The 15272-nt window shown below is 45.7% G+C and overlaps 4 protein-coding genes across 5 annotated transcripts; 3 read left to right on the forward strand and 1 right to left on the reverse strand.

Annotated features, from left to right (window-relative positions):
- Positions 1-243: 243 nt before the first annotated feature.
- On the forward strand, positions 244-4720 carry LOC133887738 (uncharacterized). Of its 2 annotated transcripts, XM_062327704.1 has the most exons (9): positions 245-532; positions 903-973; positions 1386-1450; positions 1532-1576; positions 1658-1738; positions 2292-2359; positions 2615-2663; positions 3751-3911; positions 4358-4720. In XM_062327704.1, the coding sequence occupies exons 1-9, from the start codon at positions 345-347 to the stop codon at positions 4419-4421; spliced, it is 792 nt and encodes a 263-aa protein (XP_062183688.1). In that variant the 5' UTR covers positions 245-344; the 3' UTR covers positions 4422-4720. The 2 variants fall into 2 exon arrangements, with proteins under 2 accessions (XP_062183689.1, XP_062183688.1); XM_062327705.1 differs by lacking the exon at positions 1532-1576 and having other exon boundaries at positions 244-532.
- A 439-nt stretch (positions 4721-5159) lies between these two features.
- Positions 5160-7925, forward strand: LOC133887620 (probable polyol transporter 4). Its single transcript, XM_062327565.1, has 2 exons — positions 5160-5582; positions 5961-7925. Exons 1-2 carry the CDS (start codon positions 5339-5341, stop codon positions 7337-7339), a joined length of 1623 nt encoding a protein of 540 aa, XP_062183549.1. The 5' UTR covers positions 5160-5338; the 3' UTR covers positions 7340-7925.
- Positions 7926-8670: 745 nt separating this feature from the next.
- On the forward strand, positions 8671-11156 carry LOC133887787 (clathrin light chain 1-like). The gene is made up of 3 exons (XM_062327769.1): positions 8671-9093; positions 10298-10451; positions 10543-11156. The coding sequence occupies exons 1-3, from the start codon at positions 8687-8689 to the stop codon at positions 10939-10941; spliced, it is 960 nt and encodes a 319-aa protein (XP_062183753.1). The 5' UTR covers positions 8671-8686; the 3' UTR covers positions 10942-11156.
- A 113-nt stretch (positions 11157-11269) lies between these two features.
- LOC133887786 (cold-responsive protein kinase 1-like) lies at positions 11270-14848 on the reverse strand. The gene is made up of 7 exons (XM_062327768.1): positions 14586-14848; positions 13395-13523; positions 12919-13034; positions 12607-12817; positions 12269-12506; positions 12032-12179; positions 11270-11803 (listed from the first exon to the last, which is right to left on the reverse strand). The coding sequence occupies exons 2-7, from the start codon at positions 13456-13458 to the stop codon at positions 11462-11464; spliced, it is 1119 nt and encodes a 372-aa protein (XP_062183752.1). The 5' UTR covers positions 13459-13523; positions 14586-14848; the 3' UTR covers positions 11270-11461.
- Positions 14849-15272: the final 424 nt, after the last annotated feature.

Consider the following 15272-nt stretch of genomic DNA (forward strand, 5'->3'; position numbering starts at 1 on the left):
TTTTTTTTAACCAATTGTTAGTTGAAAGAACGATATGTTTATTTCTTTAAACAATTCGCTGGTTGGAAGGGTAACAGATGTCTATTCATACTAATTTTTAAAACGTTCATCTAAAATTGCTAAATTTGAAAATTTAAAATATAAAAAATTCTAATTATCTATGGGTTCAAACGGATCGCGATCCAATTTCTCTCTCCCCGAGTTTGATCGCTCAGGATCCTACTGGTGGTAAGATCCACCTACGTTGGGCCTTGAAGTACGTTGGTTAACTACGAAGGCGTAATCCACTAGTTCGCGTCTCCGCCCGGCGATCACGAGCAGCGACGCGCCGGCCGCCGGAGTGCATGTCCTGGATCTGGATGCTCTCCGCGGCGGGTGCCGTGCTCCTGTGGGCGATCTCCCTCGGGCGGATCCTCTACTCTTCAGCGCCGTCCTGCGTGACCCTGAGCCCTGGCTTCCTGCCCCCTCTTCGCGGCGACAGGAGGGGCCGGAACGTGCTGCTGGTCGTCGCCCACCCCGACGACGAGTCCATGTATGTCACTTGCGTTCTCCCTAATTCCTCTCTGTGTAGGCTATAGAGTAGTTTGCAATGTGCCGCGCCCCAGCAGAGCATCGTGGTTTAGTATATCCTTTTTTCCTTTGTGCGAATCATGCACGCCACATGTTCGAAGTAATTCCTGTGCACACTGGACTGATCTGGATGGTATCCGATTAAGCATGGCGCATTGCTTAAGCTTAAGTGACTTGGAGGAAAAGAATAACTGTGCTCTGGTTTTTCGAAAATGTAAATGAAAGCAGTCCTGTAATCCTTGTGCTAAATGCTCAACTGTCTTGTTTGTGAAACGTCTGCTTAGTTCTACTTTATTTTTTTTGGTTGATTTCTCATGTTGTTACTACTGCAGGTTCTTCGCTCCAACAATTCTTTTCCTGAAGTCAAAGTGTCACAGCATTCACATTCTGTGCATGTCTCAAGGTAAGGTGTCTGGCATCTGACACTGCACGTGTATTTCTGTTGTCCTAGCGCAATACTTTGCACATCTATTCATTCAACCACACCACAAGCGTTGCTGTTTTAATGCCTGCATGGATGCAAATAGATCTTGCATTTTTGTCATCCAAGAGCACATAGGAAACCATGACGTCCGATTCTTGTATACTTGAGCACTTCGAGGAGATATTCAGTTGTGATGCATGTACTGTGCTTAAACATGCAATGCCACTTGATATACATGATGTTTAGTGTATTAATAAAGACGATAACTGACAAAATGCAAACAATACATCAAGCGCTAAGGAAGCTTTAGAACAAAGTTTGCTAGTATTTTTTTGGGTTGATATCTCCATGTGAACAGTAGATCACCAGAAATAATGTTCTCCTTTCACAGGCAATGCTGATGGTCTTGGAAATACTCGAAAAGAAGAACTGTACCATGCCTGTGACACTCTTAAGGTACTCAGGTCTTGCGCTAGTCCATTTTACCCTCAAAGAGCAAGCATTGTTCAGTTCCTGAAACGGCTCTCGTAATTTCAGATTCCACGTGAACAAGTTAAAGTCTTGGACCACCCGAAATTGCAGGTGTTTTTTTTTTAATCCATGCTTGCATACCTGTACATAATGTTTGAAACACATGTGATCTTGACCCTATATATATCGTAGGATGGATTCCATGAGAAATGGGACCATGGACTATTGGCAGAACTTACCATGGAGAAGGTCCAACTATGGGACATCAACACGGTAATGACTTCATCTCAGAGGACATATGAACTCACAAGTACAGTGCATTTTTTTCTTTGTACGTTACCAGCTTCTCCCTCTCACTTGTATTAGGTTGCCTTGAGCCCTTGAGTGTGCATGTTTCCTCCATGTTCCAAATTATAACACTGAAGGAACATGAGTAGTTGAGTACACAAATGTGCTGATCTGCATTTTGTGCAATATAAGAAATGTTTACTGAGCAATTCTCGCCAATTTACCAGTTCTCCTTTTTGCTTCTCCTGAATAATTAATCGAAGACCAAATATTGGGGGATATGCATGTTCAAACTTCCGCACTTCTTTTTTTTTATAAGAAAAGACATTTTTGACAACTTTTTGCGAACTCTACTTAATCTAGAGTGAAGCCTTAATATCTGGTACATCTACATTAGTTATTAAGTACTGTACACCATATGACTGCAGGATGCACAATTCAAACGCTTTACCTTCATTTGCTATGTACCTAAAAAATTTGATAGCTATTTTTGTTCAACTGCCTCTGTTTACTGATGCAATATTTGATCCCATCTCAGATTGTGACCTTTGATTCCTATGGAGTGTCGGGCCATCCAAATCACCAAGATGTTCATCATGGCATACGGTTAGTTCAACTATCTGGTTTAGCACTTTATGGGTAGCCACAGTACCATGAACACGAACTGCTGACATTTTTTATTAAGATTTGGATTCCAATATGACTGGTGTCGAAGCTGTTGTTATCTGTTGACTGTGCACTAATTGTTCACATTTCTTTCACTTATGACCTGTTGTACTACATATATGACTGTCACATTTGTGTGGTATATTTCTATTATGTTGCTCAAGAGTCTAAAAAGGTCTACATCTGTATGAACAGCAAGATTTTGCGTGAGAACGGGCAAGGCAACATTGAAGCTTGGCAACTTGTAAGGTCCTTCCCCAAAATCCTTGGACTACCTTCTTTGGATTAATGATTTCCTCTTGATTCATTCTAGAGCGGAATAGAACATGTGTTACTTTCTTGAATTTGTCTATCTTGTGCTTATTTTTAAAGCTACCGATTTCATAGTTTTCTTAGGAACCAGAAAGGCAGAAACAACAATGCTACACTTGCCTTCTCTATATTGTATTGATGACTTAGCTCTTTTGGTGTTAATTTCGTCAGAGTCTTTGGCACTAGGACAATTAACCTCCAATTAGATGGATTTTGATACGGGACAACAATAAATAGCTTCTTTCTTATGTTATACCCAAAATTCCTAAAATAAAAGGAAAAGGACTTTCCACCCTTCCTGGGGTTCTTGTATGGATGCGTTGGACAAACACAAAGCTAGTGATTTTGTGTTATGGGCTTGGTTTGAGGGAGGGTCAGTGCAGAAGAAGTAGCTGTGATTGGTGGGTGGACGTGGCTTTTGTTGGCGGCCTAGACAACCCATGGTGATGTTGTCCGAGAGGAGGGAGCGGGGGGAGGTGTGACGGTGGCTAGGGAAGCCGACCGGCGCACAGAGGGAGAGGGCAAGAGAGTTGAGAGGAGAAGCTGTTCTATGTCTAGCTAAATGAATTATGAGTCCCACTGTCTCATGTTTATAGTCAAGGAGCTTCCAAACAGATTGATCAACTAGAGTTAATCTTCCAAGTATTAAAAGATATCCTTCCTAACTTAAGAAACAACTAAACTCCTATTTTAGATAATTACCAGTGGGGCAGCGGCGGTGGCTTGACCTAGCCTTGCTGCCCGCTACATGGTGGCTGGGTAGCGGTGGTTCTGGCATGGGCCACCACCCGAGCTCAACCCCATGGACTTCGAGTCCATAACACTTTTCTATTTGATAAATGAAGGCCATATACGTATTGCAAAAAATTTCAAGCTACTGCTGGCTTATTTTTAATATACCCTCTTTTTTTGTCTTGATCGAACCACGTGTTTGATTTTTTTCTTGTTTTTTTTCTCCCTAGGAGAAACACATTAGGGTGGAGTTAAGATGATTCATGCCGGATTATTTTTAAATGTAGGCAAGCGTGAATATTCTTCGCAAGTACAGTGGTCCAGTTGACATTTGGTTATCGTTGTTGATCTCCTTCTCAAGCTCAAAGCAACCAATCTATACTGTAGTTAACAGTAGCCCGTACAGAAGCTATCAGGCAATGGCTTCTCACAGAAGCCAATGGGTTTGGTAAGTGTAGAAGTTTTATATTTCCAATGTTGCCTACTCTTTTTTTTTTTCTAAGAAAGCATCATTTCTGACATCTGGTTTTAGAAACTCAATCTACAGAATGTTGGAGGTCAATCCGTAGTGTTATAAGTTTGAAATGAAATTTCTGATTGTATCTTATCTACATATGGTTCCACACGATAGATTATGACCCACACATACCGAGTCAATGACTGTCTGCTGGCATAACATCAACTCGGCATCTACCAGTAGCCATATTGGGAAATAATGGGGAATCATGTTGACCTGAATAGTTAAGGAAGCTCATTGTTGTATAAAACATTATAAGTTTGTTAGGATTTGTAAATAAATAGTCCCAACTTTCTATCTCAGATTTCAAAAAGAAAAAAGAAATTCGACTACGGTTGCTGTGTGAGAAAATCAACTTATTCCATGTGTTCTTGCAGGTTTAGAAGAATGTTTGTCTTGTTCTCAAGTTATACGTACATTAATACGCTACAGAATGTGTAGCATTTGACATCATATCAATCAAAGCAAGTAATTTGTCAAACATGCGCCTCCGATGTTCCTAATTTTGTACATGCAACTATAAGCACGAAGCTTCTTCTGAAGACTTTGCTGCCATTGGAGTAGGAACTTCAGAAACGGAATTAAGAAGGTACAAGAAATTAGGAATGCTGGTTATTTCATGTCTGTTATTGTTTGTATCAATTGATTTTGTTGTACACTGTCCACAGTCAGTGCCTAACTGTGTACTATTTTCTTGAGTTCTTCTTGGCATTGAAATACAATCAATCAGTATCGCAGTATGACGCAGAATACCTTAATTATCCTGAAGCAAAGAGAGGTGATGTCATTTCACTCGAGGTGGGTGCTTAATCTATACTCACCAGCTTCTGAGTGTGGTCAAACAATTTCTGGTTCAATTTTGACGTCCTTGCGATTTGGCCTGCTACCTAATGCGGTCGTTGACGAGAGTGCGAATTGGGTGCTGCTAAACTTTTTGTACCTGCCGAAGTCCAAAAGATCATGGTCCAGAATATAGATTTCTCGGTCATTTACCATATAGAATCTTTTTTTTAAAAAAAATTATTCCATATGGAACCAGACATTGCAAAAAATTTTGTTAGCTTCTTGTGCTGGAGGATCTGGTTCACAAATCACCAAAAGTGAAGGGGCTTATACGAAAGACGCCCCATTTGAAAATGCGACCCCGGGCGCTATGAGTTGAACGACGACCAAATCGCGTGTCGCGAAAAGTACACGATGGACACATAAAAAACTTCTTCCTCCTTCGTCTTCCCCTCCCCATCCTCTCCTTCCTTCTTCCTCAGATCCAGCACTACTTCCTACTGGTCCACTACTACCATTCAAGAGCCATCCTCTTCTGAATTGGAAGTCGGGAAGAAAGCGCGGGAAGGCAGAGCATGATGCTCCCAGGCGCCGAGTTGTCGGCGTCCAACGGCGGCGGCGGCAATGGCAGCGGCATGTCGAGCCTTCCGGATTTCTTGGGCAGGAAGAGCAAGTACGTGCGCATGGACGACGTCCTCCCTCAGGAGCAGGAAGGGGAAGAGGATGGCAGCGTGCGTGTCCGTCAGAGCCAGAGCAGCAGGAGATACGTCTTCACCTGCTCCGTCTTCGCCTCCCTCAACTCCGTGCTGCTCGGCTACGGTAAACCTCCGTTCGACCTCCACATCTCCGGCGGTCGTCTCTGCAGTTCCGTTCTGACCACCTGGATTGAAAGATATTAGTGACACAAATCTGATGCTGATTTATGTTTTCGTACGAGTTTCTCGTTGATTGTCCGTATGATTTGGAGATGGTTATTGGTGAATCGCGTTGACTTTTCGCCTAGAGAATGGCTACTAGGAGTCTAGGACTCGTTGCTGTTTAGTGGATTAGCATAGCAGTAAGAGCCGAAAAATGCTTGATTGATAGAAATGATGAAACATCATAGCTGAACTAACTAACTAATTATACGCAGTGTAATTACATTGGCAGTGTAATCTATTTTCTAATGTAGTTTCACAATTCATCTGTTGATCCCAGATGTTGGTGTGATGAGCGGCTGCATTCTGTTCATTCAGAGGGACCTTCACATCACCGAGGTGCAGCAAGAAGTCCTTGTCGGGTGCCTCAGCTTCATCTCTCTCATCGGCAGCCTCGCCGGGGGGCGGACGTCGGACGCCCTCGGCCGGAAGTGGACCATCGGCCTCGCCGCCGTCGTCTTCCAGGCCGGCGCGGTTGTCATGACGTTCGCTCCGTCTTTCCGGGTCCTCATGATCGGCCGGCTGCTGGCTGGCATCGGCATCGGGTTCGGCGTGATGATCGCGCCGGTGTACATCGCCGAGATTTCCCCCGCCGCGTCCAGGGGCTCTTTCACCTCGTTCCCGGAGATCTTCATCAACCTCGGGATCCTTCTGGGCTACGTCTCCAACTACGCCTTCTCTGGCCTCCCTGACCACATCAACTGGCGCGTCATGCTCGCCGTTGGCATCCTCCCGTCCGTGTCCATCGCCTTCGCGCTGCTCGTGATCCCGGAGTCGCCGCGGTGGCTGGTCATGCAGAACAGGGCAGACGAGGCGCGCGCCGCGCTTCTCAAGGTCACTGACAGCGAGGACGAGGCTGAAGAGCGGCTTGCCGAGATCGAGGCTGCCGCCGGCTCCACGAACGCCGGGAAGTACGATGACAAGACGGTGTGGCAGGAGCTCACGAGGCCAACACCGGTGATCGCCCGGATGCTCATAACCGGACTAGGCATCCAGTGCTTCCAGCAGATCACGGGCGTCGACGCGCTGGTGTACTACAGCCCAACGATATTCCGCGACGCCGGGATCAGCACCGAGAGCCAGCTCCTCGCCGCTACGGTTGCCGTCGGGTTTTTCAAGACGGCATTCATAGCGGTCGCCATCGCGCTGATCGATCGCGTCGGCCGGAAGCCTCTGCTGTACGTCAGCACGGTTGGCATGACCGTCTGCCTGGTGTTCCTGGCGGCCGCGCTCTTCCTGCTCGCGCACGGCTTGGTGCCTAGAGGCGCCGGCATCGGCATTGCCATCCTGACGGTGTGCGGCGACGTGGCGTTCTTCTCTGTGGGGATAGGGCCCATCTCGTGGGTTATGAGCTCGGAGATCTTCCCGCTGCGGCTGCGAGCGCAGGCCGCGGCGTTCGGAGCCGTGGTGAACAGGGTGACCAGCGGCGCGGTGGCCATGTCGTTCCTGTCCGTCTGCCGTGCCATCTCTGTCGCGGGCGCTTTCTCTGCCTTCGCGGCCATATCGGCCCTGTCCGTGCTGTTTGTGCACAGGTTTGTGCCGGAGACTAGAGGCAAGACTTTGGAGCAAATCGAGTCGTTGTTTGGGGGCGGCGGCGACGTTGAGGGGCGGGGAGAGCTAGAGCTTTGCGACGTGGAGCAGTTGGTGCACAAGGGGTGACTCTTTTGAAGTTCAAAGGATTGCTGATGCCGTGGTAGCTACAAAGGCATCTCCAACACAAAGCTCCAACGTCCAATCGACCTCCTTGCTCAGGGATCTTCTGACGTAACTGCATGACCGCTGTCACTTGGACCAACTCTTAGTGGATCCCGTGTGTTAGCATCATCCCGTGCAGTTACGTGAGAGAAACCGCTTCCGTCCACATCAGAGAGGTTTCACAGATTACTTGGACGAGGTAGTAGCTGATGGATTCAGATTCACTTGATTACTTTTCGCTCGTGCATACGAATGTGAACGAGCGTTTTTCTCTTGGGTGAACACTGAACAGAGATACATAACAGAGTAGTAGGGTATACTTTCACATTCAGATTCTGTGTACTAACATGCTCTGTAATTGCAACAAACATTGCATTCTTTTGCCTCCTCTTTTGTTGTATATCAGGAGCTACACAATGACGACCTCACTGGGAACTAACACGGATTAAAATTAGGCAAAAATCTTCAGTTTTTTCCTGTTACCTTTCTTTAACTATGTTGTTCCCCCCTGTTAGCTTTGCTGTCCCATTTTTGTTGTTTCTATTTTCAGGCCTGTTGATACCGTGTATAATGAGCATGACACTAGTGCACTATCATTCTAGTTTCACGTTGCTTAAGTTTCTAATTTCAGTGCAAAGTTGGCTTGCATTCTAGAAAAAATTTAAATACTACCACCAGTACTAAAACGTTACATAAGCCACACCTCCATCGCTGCAGATGTGGATTCTGCATGACAGTGTACATGCTACTGTGCAACTGTATACAAATTGATAGTTCACGGTAACATCACCAGCCACCAAAACTCCCGGACGGTAGGGAAAACTTTCATTTGAAAACGAGTGCAGAACTGCAGATTCCTGGTTCCTTTTGAGTTGAGCAAATGAGCAGATAACCACATCGCCTGAGCTGATATCCCGCCTTGTTTCCTCCACCATCTCTTTTCCTTCCTTCCTCGGATCCATTACTGCTTTTCCCATTCACAAGCCGAGGCAGAGGAAGAGGAATAGGAGAGGTCGAGGAATGCAGAGAACCAGACGGGTATCACGGCGGTTCAGGCCGCCGAGGGGGCGGCCGGCGGCGGCAGCCTGCCGGGTTTCTTGGAGAGAACGACGTGCTTCCGCAAGAGCCGGAAGACGGTTGTGGCGTCCGTGTTCGCGGCACCAGCTAAAAAAGAAAAGAAAAATGCAAACCTGTTGGGCCCAATCCTAAGCAGCCCACTAAAAAAGCCCATGGCCGACCAATCAATTTTTTTGGAACCGACCAGGCCAATTAATTAAAATACTTTAATTAATAATAATAGGACAGCGGTCTATGACGGAGCAAGCGAAGCAAGCCACACAGAGCACCACCAGTCCAGAGGCCGGCGCCGCCCAGAACCCCCGCCTCCCCCACCACACCATGGCCTCCTTCTTCGCCGACGAGCTCCCTCGCACTGCCTCCCACCCCTTCGATGCCGACGACTACGATCCCGCCGCGGCCGGCGGCGACGACGCCGGGGGGTACAGCGGCTACGCCTCCTTCGCCGACGGGGCCGTCGAGGAGGTGGAGGAGGAGATCGCTGTCGAGGGCGACGGGGTCCCGATCCGCCACGTCTCCGGAGGGTACTCGCCCTCGCCGTTCTCCCCCGAGTTCGAGTCCAACGGCGACGACGGCCCTATCCTGCCGCCGCCGACCGAGATGGGGCGGGAGGAGGGGATCCTCCTCCGCGAGTGGCGGAGGTGAGCACCGCTCTCGATCTGTTTGGGGCTCTGCCGTTCTGGCGCCTAGCTGCTTGCGTGCGTGGGTGCTAGGGTTCCGCCGCTTCGACTCAGATCTAACGTTCTGTTTTACCCTTTTCAGCCACTTCAGCACTTCAGAGGTCGTAAATATAACGATAAATTTCGTATGGAAATTCGTGTTGTATATTTGCTCCATTTTCTTAGGTTGAAGCTAGAATTTATTATTAAGGGGATGGCCAGTGGTGGACTAGTTTGTAAGCTGAGAATTGAATATAGTTGTTAAGCCTTCACCAGTATCGTTCTCCGTTAGGTGGTTGATGCTTGATGCTTTGCTACAATATAGTGGTATTTATCGATTGGAGGGGGTGATAGGAAGATATAATATGCATATCATCATGGCACATTAAACTTGTGAATACAACTAGTTAGCTATGCATCAGCGGTCTTCCATTTCATCCTATTCATCTACTGCTTCCTGTATGCTATCTTCCAGTTGGATGCTTTGGCGGTATCCGACTCAGTTCCTACCATGAGATGTACATATATTTACTCTCACAGGAGGCTTCCATCCTGTGATATATCTTATGCTTTACCTCAGAAGTTCCTGAGCATTGATTACTGAATAAGCTCCATGGCAAACAGTTATGGAGCAGATTCAGTAAAGGTGTGCCAGCAGGAGCAAAAGTAAACCTTTTTTTTTCTGCGACCACCTGTCATTCGCTGCGCCTTTGAAACATGTGCATTGCCTAGCATAATCTTCTATTTGGGTGCTTGAGTTGTCTTTCTATACAATTTCATTTCCTTTGTTTTATGATTTGGTGCATGCCCACCTTCAGTTAGTTTAGCAGTTCTAGAATACGTGAATTGTGTTTACCATAATTTATGGAGCGGTTGGTATGATCTAGTTAATGTCCACTTGAACATTGTGTTAGCAGTAGTATGTTTTGTCTGTATCTGGACTCTGGAGTGTCATTGTTTTGGCTGTGATGGTAATCATGGAAAGCCCAGTAAACGTATCTTGCAACGAGTCTGTAAACATGTTGTAGAATGCTTAGGTACAGATCGTGTTGCTTGTCCTTAATCCTGATTGTGATTGCATCCTATTACTTTTCTGGTCCTTAATGTTAACAATGTCGTTATTATATCTTCATTATTTTTTTCCCTGACACCTTTTTTTAATAGCTTTTTTTTACAATGGTTTTAGGAAAAATGCTTTAGTTCTTGAGGAAAAGGAACGGAAGGAGAAGGAGCTACGTGCCCAAATAATTGCTGAAGCTGAAGAATTTAAGATAGCTTTCTATGAGAAGAGGATACAGAACTGTGAGACGAATAAGGTCCACAACAGAGAGAGGGAGAAGGTATCTAGGCAGTTTTGAGTTACTAGTGTATTTGTCTATGTTTGTAAGTGAATCCATATTGATTACTACAGGTTTTTGCGGTATGCTGCAGATTTTCATAGCCGGCCAGGAGAACTTCCATTCTAACGCAGACAAGCAGTACTGGAAATCGATTTCGGAGCTCATCCCACATGAAATAGCCACTATTGAGAGGCGGGGAAAGAAAGATAAGGACAAGAAGCCATCCATCACAGTTATTCAGGGCCCTAAGCCTGGCAAGCCCACCGACCTGTCTCGGATGCGCCAGATCTTAGTGAAGCTGAAGCATGCTCCACCGCCACACATGTTGCAACCTCCACCAGCGCCTGCTGCTAAAGAAGGTGCAAAGGACGGTGCCAAAGAAGGCGCTGCAGCCCCAGCAAACAGCACGAAGCAGCCTGCAGAGAGCAAAGAAACCCCCGCCAATGTCCCTGCAGAGGCGGAGAAAGAGCAGCCTGCAGAATCGGAGTGACTTAAAAGGGTAGCTTTACAGAAACACAGGAACCTTGACTGTGCGTAGATGGAAACACATTTTATTTCTAATTTGCCAGACTCGCCTATCCTGTAGTGATCTTTTGTAGAGATCTACACCAGGATGCTTCGTATCAACCCAGAACATTCATATTTAGTATCACAACGGCTGTACTCGTTATTACCGTTTCTCCTTGTCCAAGTAGCTTCACTGGATGCCTTGTGATCTTAAGTTCAAAACCGAGAGATTAACTTCCAGACTGAATGATGGATGACATACTACCGCAGTCGTGCGGTATCTGCAGAAGCTGTTGAATTACCTCAAACTGTGCAACAAGTGACAATCTTGCATTGCATTGCTATGACATGAATCACTAATCTATATTTACAAGATCTAGCTGCCGCATTGGCAGAAGAAAACACCACTACACATGCACTCTATGTACCGTCAGGTCCTTCACTCTACATAGTTGCCAGTTTACAACGCAAGTATTACATCTGCTGATCTGTCTGGTGTTGCTTCACCTGGGGCTCATCTCAGACACAGTTGGTGGAACAACCATGCTGAACGTGTTGGAATCCTCCGATCCCGAGTGCTTGAACCTTGAGGTGCTGGAGGTGGTCGCCTTGGACACCGTCGTCATGTCGTGGATGTATCCCGGCGCCGTCAGCTCGCTCTCGTTGATCCGGATGGGCTTCGACAGCATGGTCAGGACCTGCGGCATCGACGGCCTCCGTGCCGCCGCCGCCTGGGTGCAGAAGAGCGCGACCTTGATGTACCGGAGGATTTCATCTTCAGGGTAGTCTTCCAGGGATGTATCAACCAGTTCCATGAGCCTTTTTGCTTCATATAGCTCCCATGTCTGTTGTGAATGTTCACAGAGTTAGACTTGGATGGAGGGTGGTCCATGTTTCTGATTTTTTTTTTACTGCCATATAGATTCTGTAAGATCTTCAAGATTACTGTACAACTGCAACAAATCATTCTACCAGGCATGGCTGTTGTGAAGTTGTGTTGCATACTTACACGACTTTGTGGATGACGTGTGAGGAAGACAAACAGAACAGAAGCACATGATAGGAAGACTGACCTTCTCTATGAGAACTTGATCATCAGTCAGTAGGCTCCTTGAACTACTTTTGCCGCTCACGATCTCGAGCACAAGGACCCCAAAGCTGTATATATCTGCTTTCTTAGTTAACTGGCCATGCCGGGCATATTCAGGTGCAAGGTAACCTCTGCAAGCAGCCCAACAATCAAGTTACTTTAAGGAAATATGACAACAAATACGGTTGAGCAGCAAAACTGCAAATCGCTCGATACTCACGTTGTTCCAGCTACACGGGTACTGATGTGGGTGATATTATCAGGAAATAACTTGGCCAGACCGAAATCTCCGATCTTGGGGATGTAATTTCTGTCAAGAAGTATGTTGCTAGCCTTGATGTCTCTGTGTACAATGGGTGATGCAATCTCTTCATGCAGGTATGCAAGACCTGTAGCAACTCCAATGCATATAGTAGATCTTATGCTCCAAGTAAAGTTAGCAGGTTCACTGTTAGAACCTACAGAAGCACAGGGTAAATTGCTAAGTAAACTAATGTTGCAATGCAATCATATAGACAATAGTCATTTTGATATAACAACGCAAGTATAGATTCATACCCAACAGTGCACGGTCGAGGCTGCTGTTTTTAAGATATTCATACACCAAAATTCGGTTATTTCCTTCAACGCAACAGCCAATTAATTCAACAAGGTTGGGATGCTTCACATTGCTAATGACATCAATTTCTGTCAAGAATTCTCTGATGCCTTGCCTGGATTCAGCAGAAAGGACTTTTACCGCAATCTCTTGCCCGTTTCTAATTGTTCCCTGAAACAAATGATGCTGGTAAGACATGCAAGAACTAAAAGAGCAAATTATCCCTCCTCTAGGCCACTCCCCTCAATCCCAATAAAGAATTGAAATGTTACCTTATATACCGTCCCAAATCCACCTCGGCCAACTTTGTTTGTGCGATTGAAGTTGTCTGTTGCAGATCTCAACTCACCATAGGAGAAGAGCCTTATGTTCTTCTCAGAATAAATGCCTGAAAGCAGTAACATTTCATAATGATGAAATGTGAAAAATGGACTTTAGTTTGGCATACACCATTCCTGAAAAAAAGGTTAGGCATACTCCACATGCATTTTTCTTTTATTCTGGTATAGAGCCAAACTGATTTTCTTCTGTTGATCATATGCTTTTCTTTCAAATTGCATGAAATTATTGCTTGGCAGCAGTGAATAAAAAAATGGATGATAGATTGCTAACGTGCTACGTGTTGGATAAATGCACCATAATCAGTTTTTTGGAGTAATCATGCATCATAATTTGTAACAAGGAAACCTTCTTGGTTGGCACGCCAATGCAGATAATAGATTGCAAATCGCCAATACTTATTCCTTACCACCTATGGAGTGAGAGTATGGGTTCTCGTCTTTGCTGGATTTCGGAAGGCAACACCAATTCATATCCTCACTAGTTATAGTTGCCTTGTAAAGTCCAACATGCAGCCTGGAAATCTTCAGGATGTACTCTGCAAAAAAATCATACAAATTTGCAGGACAACAAGTTAGAGAGTTGCAAACGTAGCTCTTTGATAAATTTATATCTTGAGGAAGTTTGGAGAGTTGCAAAGATAGCTTATATATAAATTTTACATCTTCATTTAAAAAAATTAATTTGACATCTCGAGAAAGTAATAATTTGTCCTAGCACTGGGCACAGCTCTGGCGCCTGATTCGCAATCCGAGTAGGGATTGCGACGGCGCGGCTTTGAATCCGGGGATGCACTCCCATACTCCCACCATCCCCGTTCCATTCGGGAACACTTGATATGATGGTGAACGCGTAGCATTGTGAGGGGAAACATGTCTTGGAAAGGGCACCTGCCTCATCTTGCAATGCAAACCAGCATAGGATTCACCTAAGCAGTAACTGAATTTACTGTGGATTTTTTCCTAAATCATCTTCCACTCACTTGCATCTGCTTGTTTGGAATATTCACCTTGCTTTCCTCAGTCAAACCTAGTACGATAATTGCATGCTGATTAAATCCAACTTGTGTTTTCTTTCTTGAAAGGAAAAAAATCCAACTTCTGTATTCAGAGCACGATCCAAGATGTGTTGCTCCTCGCACCACAGATAGCTCGGCATGACTCATCTTCTAGGAGGTATCCCTTTGAACGATTTTTTGCACTCCTCCTGAACAACGACTCTGACAAATTTAACAACTTTGCGGGCTCGCGGCTATGAAACCAGCTCGTCGTGCTACCATTGGTACACCTTACACGGAAGAGAGCTTCTTGGCTTGGGATTGCGGGGTTCCCTTCTCTGATGAAACACGGCATCCAAATCACCACACTCACAGAGCACCGCCGCTCGGTAGACACAAGAAATCAGGCGGAGAAACTGTACAACTACAACAGTCTGCCCCGAACCACAAAAACTTAGAAACGGCCGTGCCGACAGAGAGATGCAAAATCAAGGGCAAGAACAAGGGAAAGAAGAAAAACAAGCCAGGAAATGCCCCGAGAAAAACTGCAACAAGAAACGGGATAGAAAGCGATTGGCACGAGAAGAGAGAGACTTGGTATACCTGAGGCTGAGAGGGAACGAATGCTCACAGGTTCTTGCTCTCTGTAGACTGTGTATTTCTCGGATCAGATCGATGGCGAGTAGTAGTACTGAAAAAGGACAAAGGATTCTACTAGGGCAGGGAAGAAGGTGGTTGGGCTTCAGTTATAAGCACGTATCTGTGGTTTTCATGTTACAAGCGCTGCTCCGCTCGGCCGGCAGGTCGCTGCTGCAATGAAGACCAACAGCGAGAATAGTACCGGTACGAGGGAGAAGAAGAGCAAATCAGCACGCCACAAACCTACCCCCCAAAAAAATACTGTAATGCTCCGGAAAAAAAGAGAGAGAGAGAAAGAAAATGAGGCAATGCTCCGGGGAAAAAACGAAAGAAAATACGGGAATTTTTTAATAATATTTTTTATTGAAAAATTACAAAAATAATAGTCAAATTAAAAAAATTACAAGAATAGATATATGTCGGCACACTTAATACCGACAAGGGATCTGTCGGTATTTCATATGCTGACATCTTACATGGTAGTGAGCCCGGGGGCCTTTCGGTATTTCTAAAGCTGACAGGTTGTGGGCCCACCTAAAGTGTGGTGCCACATAGGTAGTTCATGCAGGATGGCGATATATCGGCGTTCAGAATGCCAACAGGCGAGACTATCAGCAAGCGGAACGCCGACACATCTGTCGGTATTTCGAG

Source organism: Phragmites australis, chromosome 13, assembly GCF_958298935.1.
Source record: "Phragmites australis chromosome 13, lpPhrAust1.1, whole genome shotgun sequence".
NCBI lineage: Eukaryota > Viridiplantae > Streptophyta > Magnoliopsida > Poales > Poaceae > Phragmites > Phragmites australis.